General features: G+C 30.9%; 3 protein-coding genes, 1 long non-coding RNA gene and 1 pseudogene across 4 annotated transcripts; 2 read left to right on the top strand and 3 right to left on the bottom strand.

Moving 5' to 3' along the window:
- The first annotated feature begins 558 nt into the window (after positions 1-558).
- LOC145059716 (secreted RxLR effector protein 161 pseudogene) lies at positions 559-1,215 on the top strand (annotated as a pseudogene).
- A 2,185-nt stretch (positions 1,216-3,400) lies between these two features.
- On the top strand, positions 3,401-8,561 carry LOC145058143 (short-chain dehydrogenase TIC 32 B, chloroplastic-like). Its single transcript, XM_079006056.1, has 7 exons — positions 3,401-3,661; positions 5,819-6,050; positions 6,382-6,615; positions 6,706-6,784; positions 6,862-6,946; positions 7,180-7,226; positions 8,220-8,561. The coding sequence occupies exons 1-7, from the start codon at positions 3,544-3,546 to the stop codon at positions 8,394-8,396; spliced, it is 972 nt and encodes a 323-aa protein (XP_078862182.1). The 5' UTR covers positions 3,401-3,543; the 3' UTR covers positions 8,397-8,561.
- Positions 8,562-11,456: 2,895 nt separating this feature from the next.
- Positions 11,457-12,008, bottom strand: LOC145058354 (forkhead box protein G1). Its single transcript, XM_079006274.1, has one exon. The coding sequence runs from the start codon at positions 11,986-11,988 to the stop codon at positions 11,611-11,613; it is 378 nt and encodes a 125-aa protein (XP_078862400.1). The 5' UTR covers positions 11,989-12,008; the 3' UTR covers positions 11,457-11,610.
- Positions 12,009-13,121: 1,113 nt separating this feature from the next.
- On the bottom strand, positions 13,122-17,690 carry LOC145058142 (T-complex protein 1 subunit gamma). The gene is made up of 13 exons (XM_079006055.1): positions 17,533-17,690; positions 16,752-16,813; positions 16,416-16,488; positions 16,262-16,329; positions 16,076-16,145; positions 15,906-15,974; positions 15,725-15,796; positions 15,529-15,602; positions 14,800-15,462; positions 14,046-14,171; positions 13,698-13,802; positions 13,555-13,629; positions 13,122-13,464 (listed from the first exon to the last, which is right to left on the bottom strand). Exons 1-13 carry the CDS (start codon positions 17,555-17,557, stop codon positions 13,276-13,278), a joined length of 1,671 nt encoding a protein of 556 aa, XP_078862181.1. The 5' UTR covers positions 17,558-17,690; the 3' UTR covers positions 13,122-13,275.
- Positions 17,691-19,449: 1,759 nt separating this feature from the next.
- On the bottom strand, positions 19,450-21,088 carry LOC145058900 (uncharacterized). The gene is made up of 3 exons (XR_013686574.1): positions 20,978-21,088; positions 20,087-20,175; positions 19,450-19,572 (listed from the first exon to the last, which is right to left on the bottom strand). It is a non-coding gene; the product is annotated as an uncharacterized LOC145058900 (long non-coding RNA).
- Between the last annotated feature and the right edge of the window lie 721 nt (positions 21,089-21,809).

The raw sequence follows: 21,809 nt of genomic DNA, 5'->3' as shown, positions 1-21,809 counted from the left end.
TAGGGTTACACCCATGTAAATCCTAATGTGCATGAATTTTCATCTTACTTAGGATCCATATGTTAAACCTCCATAGATTATCCATGGACTACCATATTGGTTTAGCCCATCCTAAATAACCATAAGCCCACACCATAAGAATGATTGATTTACCAAATCAATCCCCTTACATTTAATTAGTCTCTTTTGATCACTAAATTAATTCCAAATTAATTCTTGATCAATACTAATTAAATAATATGATTTCATATTAATATATTAGAACTTATAATATATTAATAAATCATATATAAACATTTGGGGTGATAGGCTCTTAAAGGTCCAAGGTATCAAGCTATAATAAAAGGTATGTCATCTAACTAGTTTTTGTTATACAAGTACCGATGTTTTGTAAGCTAGTTAGGATAATGCTTTGGTAAATCAAATTGCATGTATAATTAGAGAAAACATGAATCCAAATCATTTAGGGTCGTATGTGCACCTTAAGGTTGTTAGAGTGCTCAAAACCCTTCATTTTTATCATCTCAGTTCTCCACGAAGGATATAGGGGAGGCAGAAATGATTCTTGGAATAAGAATCAAGCGTGAACATCAAGGAATCTCAATTTCACAGTCTCATTACATTGAGAAAGTGCTTAAGAAGTTTAATTGTTTAGATTGTTCTCCTGTGAGTACACCTTTTGATCCAAGTATGAAGCTTATGCCAAATACTGATGAAGCAGTTTCACAACTTGAGTATTCAAAGGTCATTGGGTGTTTGATGTATGCTATGACTAGCACAAGGTCTGATATTGCATTTGTTGTAGGAAAGAAAAGTAGGTTTACTAGCAATCCTAGTACTCATCACTGGCAAGTAGTAAAGAGGATGTTAAAGTATCTTAAGAAAACCATGGACTTTGGTTTGACTTATGTAGGGTCTCCTTCGGTTATTGAAGGATATTCAGATGCTAGTTGGATCACTAATGTTGAGGACCACTCTTCTACAAGTGTTTGGGCGTTTCTTCTTGGTGAAGGTGTCATTTCATGGGCTTCTAAGAAACAAACATGCATCACAAATTCAACTATGGAATCTAAATTTGTAGCCCTTGCAACTGCTGGAAAAGAAGCAAAACGGTTAAGGAATTTGATCTATGAAATTCCTTTGTGGTCAAAGCCTATATCACGTATTTCTATACACTATGATAGTGTTTCCACCTTGGCGAAAGCATACAGTTAAGTTTATAATGGAAAGTCGTGACATTTGGGTGTTAGGCACAACATGGTACGTGAACTCATTACTTATGGTATCATTTATGTTGATTTTGTTCGATCTCAACAAAACTTAGTTAATCACTTGACGAAGGGGTTAGCTAGAGACTTGGTAAAGAAGTCGGTTATAAGGATGGGTTTAAGGTCCACTTGATATCTCTATTGGTGATATACCCAAATCCCTTGTAATACGATGTTAAAAGTTGAATTCAATGTGGAAAGCTTGCTTATTGAGATTGAAGCACATTTGTTTTATTACATCCCAAGGTATGTTCTTATAACCTATAAAGTTAAAGTAGGTTGATTAAGTTCTTAATAGTTCTTTTGAAGAAGTGCAATAACAAGTGCATAATATAGAAGGGTTACTTATGTGAGTGTGAAGTGGTGCCGCTTCAGAAAGCTTGGGCTAGGATTTTATGAACTTATGAATGGATTGGATACATGGTTGTAATAATGTCAAGTATGAAACATTAGATATTGTGTTTAACTTATGTGTATAGTATCTTCAGTTACTCAAATGAGTTAAAGGCTTCAATCCTTAGGACACCCTGATTCTCGAGTATTTGACATGTATATTATACTAATGTGAAAATTCAATCTTTAAGATATTTTCATTTATGCATAAGTTTGATTTTGTGTTTGCTTTTAGTTAATTAAGGATTACACTAAAATGGCGGAGGAATGTTGGTGATTTTAGTGTTATCAACATATTTTGGTGTAATTATTATTAATAATGAGATAGGTCGAGCTCCATTTACTAACTGAGCTAGGAGATGTGTAGTGCATATTGGGAGTGATAAATGTGAACTCGGGAATACAAGGGTCCAAGGGCAGCGTCTCTGGTGAAGTCCAAGGGGTAGAGCTTGTGGCGGTGGTTTCACTGACCAGTCAGCGGACGGGGTTCCAAGGGGCGGTGTCAAAATCACTTGATGACATCGGGTATGACTCCAGCCGTGCATTTTCCCACCAAACTCTCTTGATGACATCATGATGATGGAGGCTTTAGTTATGTCCATTAACTAACGAATTTTACCACCAAAGGGATGCAACTTCCATTTAACTACTTTCCCTCTAGTATAAGAATGTTTTCTGGGTTGGAACTTTTATACACGAAAATCATACATTGATTTGTTTTATCTCTCAAGAACACAAAAACAACAAGGTATTTTCTGTGTTTCTAGTTTAGAAGTGATATGGCTTCTAAATTGAAATTCTTTGGATTATCCCAAATCTGATTTCGTGATACCCCAGGCTATATGGTCGAAATCAAAGATTTTGGAAAGTCATTGCAATCACGATCCAAAGAATATTCAAATATATTGATATTTTTAAGACCCTAAAATCTAACATTGTGTGTCCAGAAACAATGGCAATAATGATGGACCATGTGGTAAAAAGTAATTAGTAATCTTAATAAATGGTTTTTGGTTTAATGATATCAAATGTGTTGGAAACGTCTCTTGGCAAATGGTTGGATTCAAGTCTCTTGGTTGACACAAGACATAGATTTAGGAGTAAGATTAAATGAATGTGAATGTTAGTCATTCTAAAATTCATAATAATCTTATAAACAATGATAAAAAATTCGTGAAATATTATAATAATTTATTAATATCCGTATTAAAATTAAAACTTGGAAACTCTAATCTAAAAAGACAAAATTGCTATCAAAATAAAATAGTGCAATGACACATTGTCAAAATATACGGGCAATTGCAAGAGTACAAAACTCTTATTTTTTTAGAATAAATTATTGAAATCGTTCTTATGGTTTGGTCAAAATTGCACGTTTGGTCTTTAATTTTTTTTTGCACTCGGATCGTCCCTATGGTTTGATTTTGTTGCATTTTTCGTCCTTGTGGTTTGATTTTGTTACATTTTTCGTCCCTTACATACATAAAGTTAGGGACCAAACATGCAATTTTTACCAAACCATAGGGACGAAAAACGCAACAAAATCAAACCACAGGGACGATCCGAATACAAAAAGAAAATTAAGGACCAAACGTACAATTTTGACAAAAACACTTAGAAGATTTTAGTAATTTACTCTATTTTTTAAAAGCCTTTTTTTAAAATTAGAACACACAAGTACAAAACTCTTATTTTTCTATTCTTGTAAGAATAACTATGGTGACATAATGCACCGCTTTACTTTTTGCCGATTGCTTCCGTCACCTTCAGATCCCAGCTTCTATATATCCCCTCCAAACTCTCTCTTCTCTTTCTGCAAATTCAAGCTGAGCTCTCACCTTCATTCACAGAAAGTAGGAAACCTCCGACCAAATATCTGAAAATGGGAATACTTAGGTTGATAACAGGCTGGCCAGGTCCCAGTGGCTTTGGATCAGCCACCACCGCCGAACAAGTCACCGCCGGAATTGATGCCGGCGATCTAACTGTCGTCATTACAGGTACATAGATACATACATACTTTTGTTTTTAATTTAAACATATAAAAGAACATGTATATCGTTCTTCTCTTTGATTCTTCATTCTTTCTCTCTCTCACACACACACACTAAGTGTGAGGGAATGTATAGAGTTCATGGTGAAAACTGAGAGATTTGAGTTCTCTGAGGTTAAACGAATGTTAGTGGTTGTGTTTTTAGGCTGAAAGTGTTAAAACATTTACTCAAAATAACTATATATAATTTTTTTTATTTAATTCGGAGAGAATAACTCGAAAAGTTAGGCCAATTGAAAAATCTGCTTAATGTTTTCAGATTTCTGACACTAATATTTTTATCTTTTTGTAGTTTTCCTTTTTCTAAACTCCTCTCATATTTTTCCTTCACGTTTTCAGAATGCGGGCTAGTTTTGATCGATCGTTTTCAGAATGTAAAATTTTAGACTATAGTTATTTATATTTATATATTCAAATAAAAGAATATGAATCTTATAGACATATGCTCATGTTTTACAAACTTATTAGAAAAAATGTTTAAAAAAATTGAAAGATAACTCTTTGGAGTAGCAGTCCATTAAATTTGATTATAAAAAAAAGGCAATTAGCACGTAGTACTCTAGAATACATCTGCCATGTTCCATGCCGTATTTTGAAGGAGACGTGATATGTTGTAGGAAATGAGGGCATTTATGGAAAAATAAATATAAAATCATCATTAGATGTTAAAGACACTCATTTTCTAACATAAATATCTTGTTAACATTAACAAAAAAACAAACATATATAACTGAATTCATTAAGGTTGTGTTGTGTTTAACGCGTCACAGATGATAAACTACCTTATTTGATATTTTTTTAAATTGTTGTGTTTGATGAGCTAAACAGTAACTTATGTCATATGGGTGTACATATCACTATCACAATTATGATATGATGATATCCTAGGCTCATCTCATCACCACATCATTAGAAAATACTCACCACTTCACATCATTATATTATTTTATTATTATTATTAATTAAAAATTAGAGGAAAAAAATAGATGGTTAGATGTTGTCATTATTTGTAGTTTTGACCACATTCCACCGCACCAAGATGCACCACAATCATATAGGATGGTGTTTATTGCACTAGTATTGTGGGCTGCCATGGTGGCAAATAACCACATTTATTCCGGATTCCGGATGATTTAATAAACTAGCTTTTTTAAATGTTGTTTAAAGTGGTTTTTCATAAGTATTTTTTAAAAAATTCAAATATATTTAATTAATTATAAAAAAAAATATATTTTTCTAAACGTATTTTTATATCGTTATATATATATCTTTCAGCTTGTTTATCAAATGTTATTTTTTAGCACTATCTATTAGTTTTTTATATCAGTTTTCGGCTAACAGTTTCAATTAGGACACAAACCATAACTTAAGTTTTTTTTAGCTATTCCAAATTAATTCTCATATATATATATATATATATATATATATATATATATATATATATATATATATATATATATATATATATATATATATATATATATATATATATATATATATAAACTATTAACCAGTCAAACTGCTTATTGTGGTTTAAAAATTTAAAGAGGGAAGGTAGGGATATCAAGAGAGTTTAAATGAAATATTAATTTGCATTTATTAGGGTGTTGTATTTATTGTATTTAGTTTTATTTTTTGCTATATAGGGTATGTCTTTATGTTTCCCAAACTACATTGTGACCTTTAGCGTAAGGCCTACATACCTCGTGATCGTGTTCCACTTGTACAGCTAAAATCTTGTGGTCCTATTCTATAATTCTTATATATGTATTTCGTGTTTATTAAAAGATTTGACGGCGAAATTATTTTGTGGATAGGAATAGAGTAATTATTCAGCTTTACTTTATGATTTATCTTGTTTTTGATGATCATTAATTATTCAACTTTCAACCTATCGAATTGATATTGTAAATTTCAACCTTAATTGAGTTGGTAAGACTTTGACTATAATTTAATATTATTTTTAATTTAAAAGATTCACATATATTTATATTTTGATCCTCTAAAAATGTAAATGGGTTTGGAAATTGTCACAATTCACACACACATATATATAATTAAACTATAAAATTAAGAAAAGGTATAATTAATGGTGGATTTACAGGAGGAGCAAGTGGAATAGGGTTAGAGACATCAAGAGTGTTGGCCCTAAGAGGAGCACATGTTATAATAGCAGCAAGAAACGTGGAGGCTGCAAATGAAGCAAAACAAAACATCCTTAAAAGCAACGAAAATGCTAAGATTGATGTTCTTCAACTTGATCTTTCCTCTCTTAAATCCGTCAAGGATTTTGCAGACAACTTCATAGCTCTTAACCTTCCCCTCAACATCTTGATGTGAGCTAATTTTCACTCTTTCTTGTTAACATTTATATATGCCTAATTAAGCCCTATAATATGTTGTTTTCAGAGTTGTTCACTAAAATGACTAATTACCACTTTTCCAACGTTTGTTACAAAATAACTGTCTATTTCGCTAAATTACGAAATTACTTTTTGTGGTATCATGTTTCACGAAATATTTTCTAAATACTTTATCTGCCAAAATGACATAAAGTTTCGTGAAATTAATGATGCAACTTCGTGAAAAATAATGTTGTGAGCTTTGTATTTTTGTGATTAGCTATTATAATATGACACTAATTAAGAAATATTTCCAAATTGTTAGAAACAATGCTGGAATTATGTTCTGCCCCTACCAACTCTCACAAGATGGAATCGAGATGCAATTTGCAACGAATCATCTTGGCCACTTCTATTTGACAAACTTACTCCTTGATAAAATGAAGAACACGGCTTCATCTACGGGCATCGAGGGTAGAATTGTAAATTTGTCATCTGTAGCTCATCTCCACACTTATGAAGAAGGGATCAGATTTGATTCAATTAATGACAAAAAAAGGTAAATTAAAAATAAAATAAAATAACATTTGATACAACAAAATAATGCTTAACAACCTCCTAATTAATATGTTGTCATTGTGTGAATCAGTTATTCGGATAAAAAGGCATATGGGCAATCGAAATTAGCAAATATTTTGCATGCAAATGAGCTCTCTCGACGTTTAGAGGTGGGTTTTGTTGTTTTCTTTAATATTTAATTTCTTGTTAATGAGATTTTGAATTTATTTGATTGGAAATTATGCAGGAAGAAGGGGTAAATATTACAGTAAACTCTGTACACCCGGGTCTAATAATGACAAATCTTATGAAATATTCTTTAAACCTCATGAGTAAGTGTGTGTTTGTATTTCTATGAACATATTAATATGTCTTAGGGGCTACTTAGTAGCCTCTTAATTTTTTCAATTCAGAGACAGGTTCTTAAAAGCGTTTGATAGCCTTTTAATTTTTGTCTCTTAATTATTTCGTAGTCTCTTAATTTTTTAAAAGTTCAATCTTTCCAAACTACCTCTAAGTATATATGTAAATATGCATAATTTGTTTTATGTATGATTGTTGACAGGAATTATGAAGCTCCTCACTTACCTTCTATGGAAAAATGTCCCACAGGTACTTTTATTGCAAGTTTGCAACCTAGGAGCACATGAGTTGCATGATACACCTACTAGGCTACTACTCACAAGTCACAAACATAATAATGTAGCACAAATTATGGGTGTGATATAAAATTAGTTTCATATAATTTTTTTATATTATTTGTGAATAACATAATTTATATAAACTCTATTCTATACATTATTTAATAAAAAAATTAAAGCTTTTATTTGTGAAAATAAAAAAAATGAACATAGTAAAAGTTTATAAAAAAAAACTCAAATAATATGATAAAAAAAAACTACAAGTTATTTATGGAAAAATAAGACTGTAATTAAATTCAATTGTGAAAATTCCAAAAGAAATTGTATTAAAAATTATTTAAGGATAAATTTAAGAAAAACATCTATATTTTCAACATTTTACCTAAAAAGTCATTACGAAACAATTTTGCAGTTGATAATTTGATTTTTTTTTTAATTTAAGCCAATATTTACCTACTAAAATCGGTTAGCAGGTTACAAATATTTTCAATAATTTCCTACAAAGGTATATCACATTATGATGTTTTGAACTATTTTGAAGTAGACTTCCAAGTTCCAACTATTTTGTTGTAGATTAGTTTGGACTAGATTATTTTCAACGGAACTATAATGTATTCATTTGGATCCTAGCGACCGATTCTAGTAGGTAAATAATGGTTGCAATGAAAAATTATAAATTATCAAGAAAAAACTAATAACATTATTTTTTTAATTTGCCCATTACTTAAACGAAAATGGTCACACCCTCTTCCTAAAAAACAAATTAACACAATGAAAAGAGGCTATGACTCATAATATTTTATACCATTAGACAACATATCATATTTTTTTTTTCCATTCAATTTCAGATTCCCTTTCCTAACACCTAATTGGCTCATTCCATTTCCTAACTCCTTAATTCCAAAATGCAAAACCAAATGTATAAATTTTTTACATATGTGAATATATAATTGATGATAAACAGGGGGCAGCAACAACATGCTATGTAGCAATGCACCCGGATTTGAAAGGAGTGAGTGGGAAGTATTTTCTTGATTGCAATGAATGGCCTGCAAGTGATTTTGCAAGAAATCCTACGATGGCCAAAAAGCTATGGGATTTCAGCAACCACCTACTCGATTCTGCTCTTCAACACTCCTAATGTCATCATCTATTTTACTTGTTTTCCCTGAAAAATAATAATGGTATTATGCATTATATTCAATGTTCATCGTGATATAATAAACGTACGATATCCGTGGATGTGGATTGTGGATTTACCTTTGTATGTGTAATACTTGAATGTTAAGAGGGTTGGTTTGTTTTATATTAACTAGTTACATCTTTCATTTTATTGGATTAATTCTTAGTAATCTCTATGGTCATGTTTGGAAAAAAAATAATAATAATAATAAATTGGCTTATTGTAATTTACTGTAATTTAATGTTCGATAAAACCAAAGGTAGTTTATTTTAGCTTACGAACTAGCTTATAAGCTAGTTTTTTATAAGCTTATGAAGCTTTTTTTTAAATATTTCAAGGGAAATCTTTAGAAAAGTCCTAAAATTTTAGTCTAATTTATGAAAAAGTCTCGAACTATTTTTTGTTTACAGAAAAGCACCGAATACCGGCTAAAACTTCAAAAAAACCCTTTTTGGCCGGTTTCGTAGATTTAGCCGGTATTCTGTCCTTTTTCGTTAGTTTTTTTCAAAATATTAGGACTTTTCTGAAAATTACCCGATAACCATTGGGACTTTTTTGAAAATTACTATGGAATTAGTGGATATTACTATTAACAAATCATTTATAAACATAAATTTTTTTTATTGTAAACAAAGGAAATGCATTTGTTGCTAATTTCTAGGAATAGAATTGTCAACTATGTACTTCTCTATTGTTTGTTGACCACTTCAAAGTCTCTATGTTCTTCCTATGCATCGTTGTGGGTGTCATAGTGAGAAGTACTTTGTTAGGCGTGACCAATACAAGAGTTGATAATATTTATTAATACACAATCAATAAGTGTCTACTTGCTATTAGGCATGATGCTATATGATCACGTTTTATCAGAAAATATCATTATACGAACATATAGATCTTTTATTATGTTCTTTAACCTAACGACCACCTAACCTCCAAACATTACCTAGTAACAACCATAAAATTACACACATCTATCGAGAGTGAAAAGTAAAATTTGAATGACAATTTAAATAGATAATGACCCTTCACTTGTTTCATATAAATTATCATTCACGGTTCATTTTTCACATTTTATAGATGTGTGTTAGCCGATGGTTGTTAACATGTAAGGTATGCATGTTGGTTGGTAGTTAGGTTAAACAACATAAAAGGAACACCAACATTAGAGGAATGCTAATAACTAAATTCACCTCACCACCATACCCACAACAATGCATAGGAAGAACGTAGAGAGTTTGAGGAAAGCTAACTAAATTACATTAGAAAATTAGACCACTAATTTATTCCTAGAAATTAGCAACAAATGTATTTTCTTTTTTTATAATAAAAATATTTTTTATGTTTATAAATGATTTGTTAATAGTAATATTCATTAATTTCATGGTAATTTTCAAAAAAGTTCTAATATTTTGGTTATTATGTAATTTTTGGAAAAGTCCCAAAATTTTGAACAAACTAACAAAAAAAGACAGAATACCGGCAAAATCTGCGAAACCGGCCGAAAAGGGTTTTTTCGAAGTTTTAACCGGTATTATGTGTTTTTCTGTAAATAAAATTTAGTAGATAAAAATTAGACTAAAATTTTAGGACTTTTCTGGAAATTTCTCATATTTCAAATATGTTCTTAATTATATTTGTTCTTTTTTTAAGGTATATATCTAAATATCTATTTATGTCATTTTATATTTGCAATCTAACTTATAAGTTATTTTTTACCAAACATTATTAATTCATAATTTTATCAGTTGTCGGCTAGTTTGCCAAACAAACAATGTTTAATGTTAAAATTTTAATTTTCTTTTCTCAAGAATCAAGAGTACATCTTTCATTTTCATTTTGTGAGATTTATTGAAATCAAGATGTCAATAGTTTAATTTTCTTTTCTTAGGAATCAAGAGTACATCTTTCATTTTCATTTTGTGAGATTTATTGAAATCATCAAGATGTCAAAAGTTTAATTTTATTTTCTTAGGAATCAAGAGTACATCTTTCATTTTTCATTTTGTGAGATTTATTGAAATCATCTAGATGCCAAAAGTTTAATTTTATTTTCTTAGGAATCAAGAGTACATCATTCATTTTCATTTAATGAGATTTATTGAAGTCATCAAGATGTCGAAAGTTCAATTTTCTTTTCTTAGGAATCAAGAGTACATCTTTCATTTTCATTTTATGAGATTTATTGAAATCATCAAAGATTTAAAAAGTTTAATTTTCTTTTCTTAGGAATCAAGAGTACATATTTCATTTTCATTTTATGAGATTTATTGAAATCATCAATATGTCAAAAGTTTAATTTTCTTTTCTTAGGAATCAAGAGTACATTTTTCATTTTCATTTTGTGAGATTTATTGAAATCATCTAGATGTCAAAAATTTAATTTTCTTTTCTTAGGAACCAAAAGTTCAACATTCATTTTCATTTAATGAGATTTATTGAAATCATTAAGATGTCAAAAGTTTAATTTTCTTTCTTAGGAATCAAGAGTACATCTTTCATTTTCATTTTATGAGATTTATTGAAATCATCAAAGATGTAAAAAGTTTAATTTTCTTTTCTTAGGAATCAAGAGTACATATTTCATTTTCATTTTATGAGATTTATTGAAATCATCAATATGTCAAAAGTTTAATTTTCTTTTCTTAGGAATCAAGAGTACATCTTTCATTTTCATTTTGTAAGATTTATTGAAGTCATCTAGATGTCAAAAGTTTAATTTTCTTTTCTTAGGAACCAAAAGTACATCATTCATTTTCATTTAATGAGATTTATTAAAATCATCAAGATGTCAAAAAGTTTAATTTTCTTTCTTAGGAATCAAGAGTACATCTTTCATTTTCATTTTATGAGATTTATTAAAATCATCAAGATGTCAAAAGTTTAATTTTCTTTCTTAGGAATCAAGGGTACATCTTTCATTTTCATTTTATGAGATTTATTAAAATCATCAAGATGTCAAAAGTTTAATTTTCCTTTCTTAGGAATCAAGAATACAATTGAATTACAATGATCATCATATAAACAAGGTTTAATCAAATGAATTTATTGTAAACGAACGTAATTTACAACAAATTTAATTAAATCTTTATACCATATCGACAAAAGACACCATATGCATGATCAATTGTATTATGATATTAATGAATGCAATCTCTCGTTTTCTCTCGTTCTCTCATTGAGCATCACCTTCATCCACCTCCCACAAACCAAGAGCTCTAACCAAGCATGCGGAAGCCGCCACAATCACCGCTGCAAAGATGGGCGGCACCACCAAGTCAATCTTGGATTTCTTAAACATCTCAGCCGGAAGACAAAAGATATCAGATGGAACATCAAAAGGAACCCTCACAAAACCTTCCTTTTGATCTTGACATACTTTAGAGAAAGAAGAAGATGGTGTTATGGCCCATACAAATGCAAGCTCTGGTGCAAAGGAGGTCACCGCCACAGTGGCGGTCAGAATGGTGGTCCAGGTGGTGGCGTACACCAGCAATGGCCACCGCTGAGTCAACTTTTCCAAAATTGAATTTAAGCAAGAGGGAATTATCATGTTTAATTATGAGATCAAGACAGTTTATGTGATAGAATTAATATGTGTACATAACATATATATAAATAAATGATATTGCCGATGAACCAATCCAACAACTTACGTAATATGTATTGAAGTTGGTGGGAGAGGAGGAAGTGGACTAACTACTCTTACAAACTGCTTAATTGGTTAAATATTTGTTGGGATGTGGAAAAACACACTTATCATCGTTGACTTTGACTTTATTAATCTATTTCAAGTTTTGAAAATATTTTTGTAGTTACAAAGGACTCTCCAATATTGTCTTTTGTTTTGGTCAAATTTTAAATATTACCATGACATGTTAAAATGCATATAATATAATGTACACTAAGAGTGGGTATTATTTGGTTTGGAACAGAAGATACCGAAAACTAGACCAAAACAAAACCAAATTCGGACCAAACTACATTTTAAATTCGGTTTTTGGTTCGATTAAACCAACCGAATTATGAATTTTGTTTGTGGTCTGAGTTATGGTCCTAATGGGTTCGAACCAAACCAAATTACTGAATTTAACTAATTAAAATTTTTATTAATTAAATATTATATTTTTTTATACATTATAAATTAATAGAAAAAATGAAAACATATTTTGATATTTTATATTTTATGGACAAATCAACTTCTCAATTCCAAATTCCAAAATCTAAAAGTTTCATTTTTATTTATTAACCCATTTTCTATTATGTATCGTTTGGAACTTCATATTTTATGTTTGAAACTTTTAAATATTTATATTTGAAACTTTAGATTTTATGTTTGGAAAATTTAAACTTGTGAATTTTATTTTTAATCTTAAAATTTGGTTTCCTTTGTTTGAAACGGATCCAAACATTGTGTATGTTCCTTTGAATTTGATTTGGACCCTTACACGAAGGTAATTTGATCATTCTCTTATTCTCTCTCCGAAGGGTTTAAAAACGTTCACTTCCATCTATTTCAACCTTTATATATTTATTATTATTTCCTTCTTCCTTATTTATGTTCATCACCCAAAGGTTTTCTCACAAAATCGGTTCGGGAAAATGCTCATCTGTTTTTTTGGAAGCCGATAGATTGTTCAATCTTTATGAATATGAACTCGCTGAATATGGTCAAAACTCAAAAAATTCAAAACAAATCACATCATATCATAGCACCCCAAAAGTAACCAAAATTTTGATATTCAAGTAGAACAATAAAACAAAAACACATAACAAACTCCGATGGAAAATCTTTCCAAAAAAACCAAAACTAGATTAATGTTTTTTTTCAGTTACTTGTTCACTCGGGAATCATACCCTCATTGTCAGCATCACCTTCTGTTTCAATAGTGGGTTTTGATGGTTGACTTGCACCAGGTGCTTGCCTCTTCTTTATTCCACTCACAATATCATCGATTCTCAAAAGCATACATGCTGCTTCAATGGACGTCTTAAACGTTTGTGCCTTCACATTATACGCATCCCAAATCTAAAACATTCAAAAAATTAGTACCAATAAAAATATAATCGTAATAATAAAAAACATAAAATATAGTGATTGATGTGATGTGATGTGCACCTTTAGTTCTTTCATGTCAGCAATTTGACCCGAATTCCCATCGATCCCAGTCCATGCATTCTCACCATTTGCATGCTGTTGAGAAAAATAAATTTAAGAAAAAAGAAAAATAAAATAAGGTGAATAATAAAAAAGTAGCTTACTTTTCCTTGAAGAGCAGTCATGGTTCTAATGACATTCACACCACAGTTTTGTGCCAATGTTCTTGGAATTGCCTCAAATGCTACAGCTGCAGCTTCATATGGCCACTGTTTCAACATTAAAAAAACAAAATATTCAAAGAAACAAGTAAATTGCAATCGTTAACATAAAGGATAAGAGAAAATTACAAATTTGGTCCATGGGTAAACTGGTCAGTTACAAATTATTAACTTAGACAACACACAGAACTAAACACATAGGATACATCAAAATAAGTACGAAATTTGGAAGAGAACTTTTTTGGGACCAAAATGTAATTTATTAATAAAAATAAGATAAAAAAAAATTACCTTTTCAATGCCTTCAATGGATGAGCTCTTCTGCTTTAGAGTAGCAGAAACAGTCAACTCAGTGGCCCCACCACCAGGAACAAGTTTCGGATGCTTCAAGATGTTTCTAGCCACCGACATAGCATCCTATTTAAAAAAAAAAAAATCAAAATTTGGTCAAATTTAACTGTAATAATATTTAAAGTAATTTACAGAAATGGTCCTTGTGGTTTGGTGCAATTCGCAGGTTCAGTCCAGTTTAAGTTGTTCTTAGTTCTTACACAGACAGTCCTCATGATTGCAATTTCTTACAGTTTTGGTCCCTCCAAACACATTGTATTTACTGATTTGGTCCAAAGGCAAAATGACCATACAGAATAAAAATCCAGTAAATTACATTTTTGGCCCTCAAGTATAGTTAACTTTTTCAACTGTGTCCTTATTTGAGGTTTTGTAACATTTTTGGCAATTTTGGTCCGAGTATACATTATTTTTTCACTTTTGGTACCACAAATATAGTCATGTTATATACAACAGGGACCAAAAACATCACAAAAACCTTAAACAATGACCAAAGTTGCCAACATCAGCTACACTCAGGGACCAAAAACACAACTTACTCATCCTTTTTAGGTTGCAAGAAAAGAAAATGAAACCACAAGAACCATCCATGCAAGAAAATCGAAACTCAAACTAAATCTGTAAATTTCACGAAACCAGAGGGACCATTTCCGTAACTTACTCCAAAATTTGAGAAAAAGTTTAAACAAAGTACCTGTAAGTTGCGTTCAACTTCATTCAAAAGATCCTTGCTGGCACCTCTGAGAAGAACAGTGCAAGCTTTGGGGTCTTTACAATCAACAATATAAGCAAAAAACTCATCCCCAATTTTTTTAACTTCAAAAAGTCCAGCTCCAGTTCCAACATCTGATTCTTGAAGTTCATCTGGTCTATTTACAATAACAGCCCCACAAGCTTTAGCAATCCGATTATTATCTGTCTTTCTTAATCTCCTAATAGCACTCACTCCAGCTTTGCTTAGATAATGACAAGCTAAATCACTAAGTCCTTTTTCTGTAATGACCAAATCGGGCTTGAATTTCAAAATTTGAACACAAAGATTTTGGATGTATTCTTCTTCCATTTTTAGAAGAACTGCCCAGTCTTCTTCTCTGACTAATTCTGCATTCGTTTGGTTTTCACCCTTTTTGTATTCCAAAGGGCAATCTAGTAAAATGATGCGGGGGTTTATGATTTTTCTTTTCATTTTTCCAGGGACAACAACGTCTTTGTTGAACATTACACCTTTCAACACTTTGGAATCTTCTAATTGTCCACCGGGGATTTTTTCCACTTTTATGTATTTTTTGATGTCCACTTCTTTTATTCCTTGACCTAGGTCAACTCCAACTGTTGTTGTTGCATCTAGTGCTAGATCCTATAAGATTAAAAAAGATTAAAGAAATTATATGTAAAATTGTAAATTTATAAATATGATACTTACTGCAATTAAATCCCCAAATTGACTTGTAAACTTGGTGCCAATGCAACTCTTCACTAAACCTAGCATCATGGAACCTGTGACACAAGTATTTGATTTGAAAATTGATTAATTGAATTTGAAATGATGATAATAATATATGTATGTATGTAAATGAGATATAACAAGAAAGAATAATATAATTAAGATTTAAGCTTACGATCATTGACATCAATAGACATGGAGATTTTGTCCAATACAGCAAGAGCATCTTCAAGAGCCTTGTTGTAAGCTGAAAAAGTATTGTTTGTTACATATTCACATGTGTTATGTAATTTAGGCAAAGATTTAACAAAATAGTTTGGATATTAAAAAAGAAAAAAAAAAAAAAAAGATTTTACCTCTGCAGATAACTGTAGGGTGATACTTTTTGTCAATGAAAGCTTCAGCCACATGAAGCATCTCACCAGCTAAAGATTAAAATTTTAAGAATTAGTGACATGTGAAAATAGTATATAAACCAACTAAACAGAATAAAAAAAAAAAAGTTTTAAATGTGAAAAAGATATACCAAGAACAATGACTGAGGTGGTTCCATCACCGACTTCCTCATCTTGTGTGCGACTTAGTTCAATCATTGACTGAAAAAAATTAAACAAAAAAGTATAATTTATAAAAATAAATAAAGATAATAAGATTTAAGAGCATGAATATGTAAAAGCCAATGGAAACTTATATGAATATATAAAGTAAAAACCTTTGCAGCTGGGTGAGCAATATCCAGCTCCCTCAAAATGGCATTCCCATCATTAGTGACAACAATTCCTATTAAAACAAAGATTCAAAGAAGCATTATAACTTTATAATCACTAAAAATCACACACATACACATATGTTCAAAATGTAAGCACCTCCAGTAGCATCTAGAAGCATCTTCAACATGGACCTTGGCCCCAATGTGGTGCGAATAATATCAGCAACTGCCTGCATAGGGATCAAAAATTATTGTTAAAAGATATATCACTTACAAAAAAAATAACCTAGAATCTTGATAATGAACTCAAAATGTTAAAAAAATATCATCATTTCACATTCCCATTATTATGTTAGAGAATACTTATAGCAGTTTCAATATTATGGCAATTGAATGTTGGATTAGCATAATACTAAGATCATGTAGCCTTCAGACAGAAGCAACTAGGCTTAAATAAAATCTAATAACAATTCAATACGAGTGAATTTGTCACCTTAGAAGCTTGTATATTTGCATGATGAACCTTACTTCCAGATTCACGGGTGAGAGAATCCTCTGCACAGTTTAAATTGTATACACATGGTCAGTATAAGTAGATATTATTCTGAAACTATGAAGAAAATTGCTGCTATTGATTCAAGATGGTGAGTTTTCAAATCAATAGTGAGAGATTTGAGATTTATTGTCAAGTCTATGTTTATCCATGTCAAATTTTACATGTAAGTGATAGAAATTGATGGTGGTAGATTGTTAAACTTAACAAAAAACGTATCAATTTTGCATTTGAAAAGAAGTAAATGCTTAATTTAAGAATGTCAAAACATAGGTCTTTTTGGAAGCGAAGTCTCGTTATACAATTAAACAAATAGTTACCGACTTCAAATCCAAAACCTATTGCAACAACCTAGACCATATGATTCAAATCTCTTAGCAAAATGCATACAGTATTTACTCTTATATGAATAGCATCCAATTAAACTTTAAACAGTCACCAAAACCATCTTTTTCGTTCTTGCCGCGCCCAGGCTAAGCAAGTCTTAAGCATCAAACACGTAAGTTCGCTTTTGCGTTTTTCAGATTCTAAATCTCGTGAATTTATGGTCTCACAAGTGTGACAGTACTTCAAAACTAGATCAATATAAACCATAGCTAGTAAGAAAAGTACAAATTTCACCACCATTGTCAGAAAAAAAACCGGGAGCAAATCATGAGATCACAACACATGATCTTCGATAGATGTGTGTGTGTGTGAGTGCGCGAAAGAAAAAACTTACTGAGAACAAGAACCGGTGATTGCATAGCTTGAGGTTAAAGTGTGAGACTCGAGGGATCAGTTGCTGAAGCTGGTGGATTTTTGTCTAGGGTTTCAGTGTTGGCCTTCTTTTGAAAATGAGAAAGAAAATACGAGAAGAAGCGGTATCAGCACTTGCAGTTGCGTTCTTTTTGGTAAGCAAACACTCGAATTCAACTACGGGCTACAGCCTGCTACAAGTCACAAGTGTGCAACCATGGTCCATGGGCTTACTTGGATGGGCCACTAGTCTAACCCATTAAGAATGTAATAAATCTCCATATAAAAATCTTTGTAATTAAAAAATAGAGTTTTGGCTTAAATAACTACAAGTCATAAAAGTTATGAAAATGTAAGTTATGATGAGACTCAATTTAACCACTAAATTCTTCAATTTTGGTTCATTTAATTTACTTTTTTATTAAAAAATAAAAGGTGAAAAAATATTTTTTTTTTAATTTCCTACAACATGTTCGTAGCTCCTTGGGCATGTCATATAGGAAATTATGTCCCATAAAAATCCACGTGTATTTTTTGAAATTGTTTTTAAATAAAAATTTGATTAAATTACAACAAAAAGTCTGACGGCCACCACTACAACAGGCGTGTTTGGCAAAAGAAATTGTTAGTTGGAAGTGGGTAGCTGGTAGCGTGTAGCGAATAACTGGTAGCAGGAAGTTATAACTTTTATTTGTTATACGAGTGTTTGGCTAAAGTAACTGAAAACTTTTGAAATATATAAAATTACATAAAAGACAATCGATTAAAATTGAATAAATATATAAATATATTTTTAAGGGTAATTATGGAAATTGATTTCAAAAGCTCAGTAGCGTTTTGTTAAACGCTACATGAAATAGCTTTTAGATTTTGAGCGTTTTGTTTAAACTAAAAGTTTAACGTTCGTACTACCAAACGAAGCTTTTTGTTTAAACTATAGTGTTTTGTCAAAAGATAAAAGCTAGAAACTCTCAAATGCATCCAAAAGTTTCATGCCAAACACGTCCAACATCAGCTTTCCAATCACCACAATCATCCCTACCATCATCATTTAAGTCACTACCAGTATCATTTGTAATATTTTATACATGAATTTGAAATGGGTATGTAACATTGGTATCTGATTTTGGAACCTAAAACTTAAAACTAAATCATTCAACTCAATAAAACCTTAAAACCACTACCACGACAAAGGTCTTCATTATATCACCCGGAAGGAAAAATGAAACCTTAATTTGAGATTTTTGAATTAACAAATAAAGAAAAGAAAAAATCCAAGGAAAAAAAAAGAACAGAGCTCATAATCATATGCCCGAAAAAAAAAACGCATACACACAAACATATAATAAGATTAGTTTGCTTTGGAAAAATAAAAACAAAAACATAACTCATTTCATAACGATGTCAAAAAGAAATGAAAACACACACACACACACACATATATATATATATATATATATATATATATATATATATATGTGTGTGTGTGTGTGTGTTGGGAGAATTAGGGTTTGCGGTGGAGATCTGGATACCAGCTTGGATCGTGATATCACTTTCCGAACTGATATTTCTACCCTATGCCTGGGTTACAAGAAATTCAGTCTAGGATAATCCAAGCAGACACATACGTTTCTAGGCACAGAAAACGTAAACTATTATGCTAAAGGGTTCTGTAAATGTGTGATGAAAAACGAGAGCTAAAGAACGTATGTCTTCTGGAAATGAAGAGTTGTTTATATACTAAACACGATTAGGGTTTTGAAAGACCCCATTCACTAAAATTACCATAAAGGCAAACATGCTACATGCATATTCATAAATATAATTCACACTAGTGGTCTACAAAAGCATGGATACAAACCAACTAAAAGGGTTTTTACAAAGTTTCATAACTAGTTGTATAAACACATAACTACCCAAGAATTTATAATCCATATACATATATGTATACCAAGTAAAAACGTAGTAGTGTCAGCTACTATAAGTCCTCCAACAAAGCCTGTTTACTCTGGATGCTTATCACCTGAAATAGTTAAACACTGAAAGGGATAAGCGGGTGTCGCTTAGTGAGTTCAAAAATAGATACAATATAACGCTATGTCATATGCATAACAATATGACAGGAACAAAAAAGAAACAAAGGACAACAAAGGCTTATATATGTATCAAATGAAGGGCTTTCCAAATCAATAAACGGTTAGATTCAAGGGATTACAATCAATAAGACACAATAATTTAGGATCATAAGAATCATAAATTCCAGCCCAAGAGGCACATAAAACACAATCCCTTTTAATCATGTTGCTAGAATATACAGACTTTCAGCCCTACCTAGCCCGAAGCCAATACCAAAGTGATACGAGTCATGCTCTACATGGTCAAAGGCACAAAGCCATTACCAAAGTGATACGAGTCATGCTCTACATGGCCAAAGGCATCAAAATCAATATCAAGTAATAACCACTTAGATCAATAACACAAGAAAGCACATTGCACATATAACACATAACATATAATTGTCCCTATATTGAACTCACTGTGCTGTAACCGAATGTTGCGATAAAATTCCTCTTTTTTCTGATGAAATTACACCATCCTCAGGCCTCTAAAACCTTCAATTATACCCCTGGAGTTCATATTTCAAATTTCATAAGCAATTACTTAACTACTCTCAAGTTATGTTGTTTTCAATTTAGAAATTTTAGTTTTTGTTCTTTGTATAGTTGTCACTTGCAGATCTGTTTTACCCTTCTTAAATGTCAAAATAACTAATAAATTATAAATATTAACAAAATAGACTCTTATATCTTTCTAATGCCACTGACCTCACATTTTTATGGTTTTTCTATAATTTACTATGAATTTTACAAAACATTATCCGAAAGCTGTCAAAATGTCCCAAAGCTGTCAAAATTCAGCCTTACTGCACTGAACATATAGCTGTTTTCACCCATCTTAAGTCTGGAATTAGATTTTGGTATTAAAACAAAAATCAAAGTAGACATTCTCAGCTTTCCAGGGATATATAGCACATCTCCATAAGATTTTTCTACAATTTTTGGTGATTTTTACAAAAACAGGACAATTATACCCTTTATAATTTCATTTTACCCTTTACATGATCAAACCTCATGATCAATATCACCAAGCTCTTCTTTTACAATGATAAAACTGAATATTTTAGTGATCCATTCTAATTCAAGTATAAACCATGGGTTTCATTACTAATTTTCACTAATTACTCTTAAACCATATGATTAATTCTCAAGTTTACATGTAGTTACTTGATTTCCATTTAAGATTCTAGGTTAATAACATAAACTCATACCTAATTTCATTAAATCAGTGGTAAACCCACTTTGATCAAACCCTAATCTCTTAATAACTCACTAATTACAAGGGTTAATCAAATAATTAAGAGTTCATACCTTGATTACTAGACTTGATACTTCAAGAACACTCAAAATCTTGATTTAATCTTCAAAACTTGATCAAGATTGATCATGTATGTGAAAATCTCCCATAGGGATGGTGAGGAACTGAAAATGGCAGAAAAATGACTCAAAATCGTGTTTCAATGGGTAAAAACCCGAGTTGGGTCGGGTTTGACCCGGTTTGGGTACCCATTTTACCCCTAAACACTAAAACTTGCATAACTTTTCGCTCGAAACTCCGTTTTCGATGAGGTTTTCGCCTATACGTTTCTAACGAGATAATTTACAACTTCCAATAAAAATATCCTAGAAAAGATCTTCCAATAAAATCAGATTTACGTATTTCCAACTTAGACTTTATACTTTCGTTAATTCCGATAGTTGACTTTTTGATCGGAATCACATAAGACTTCCCTATCACTTCCAATACCTTTAAAATGATTCTAAACTTAGTTTAACTTCAAATATTATAAAACTATTTTGTTAGAAATCAACGCTTAAAACCATACCGAAAAATAATAATATTTTTTTTAACGCTTACAATTCTATTTTACTATAACTATCTACTTTAAACGTTTAAAACAACATAATATTTAATAATATTCATTTTTTAAACTAACAATCATATGAAACATGATAATTAAACAAGGTTACTAAAGTGTATGTTACAGGTTTCATTAGGGTTGGGTCGTCATTAGTTGCTTTGGAAGCAAGTAATATTATTCCGGATTAGGGTTACCAAAAACTAACGAGTTTCTTTAGTTTTACCATAATCACCCTCAAGAAATTGAATTTTCCAACCAGGGGCTCTGCCCCTTGGACACCG

Source organism: Lactuca serriola, chromosome 6, assembly GCF_051521515.1.
Source record: "Lactuca serriola cultivar US96UC23 chromosome 6, Lser_US96UC23_V15, whole genome shotgun sequence".
In the NCBI taxonomy this organism is placed as follows: domain Eukaryota; kingdom Viridiplantae; phylum Streptophyta; class Magnoliopsida; order Asterales; family Asteraceae; genus Lactuca; species Lactuca serriola.
This window is presented reverse-complemented; position numbering and strand designations above follow the sequence as displayed.

What these genes read in the sequence shown, in the direction of transcription:
- LOC145058143 (XM_079006056.1), top strand. Translation starts at nt 3,544, where the DNA reads ATGGGAATACTTAGGTTGATAACAGGCTGGCCAGGTCCCAGTGGCTTT. An exon ending in CTTCCCCTCAACATCTTGAT is followed by an intron (nt 6,051 to 6,381) that starts GTGAGCTAATTT and finishes CCAAATTGTTAG; the next exon opens with AAACAATGCTGGAATTATGT. An exon ending in AGCTCTCTCGACGTTTAGAG is followed by an intron (nt 6,785 to 6,861) that starts GTGGGTTTTGTT and finishes GAAATTATGCAG; the next exon opens with GAAGAAGGGGTAAATATTAC.
- LOC145058354 (XM_079006274.1), bottom strand. Translation starts at nt 11,988, where the DNA reads ATGATAATTCCCTCTTGCTTAAATTCAATTTTGGAAAAGTTGACTCAG.
- LOC145058142 (XM_079006055.1), bottom strand. Translation starts at nt 17,557, where the DNA reads ATGCAATCACCGGTTCTTGTTCTCA. An exon ending in CCATTGAAGGCATTGAAAAG is followed by an intron (nt 13,803 to 14,045) that starts GTAATTTTTTTT and finishes ATGTTGAAACAG; the next exon opens with TGGCCATATGAAGCTGCAGC. An exon ending in CTGACATGAAAGAACTAAAG is followed by an intron (nt 13,465 to 13,554) that starts GTGCACATCACA and finishes TGAATGTTTTAG; the next exon opens with ATTTGGGATGCGTATAATGT.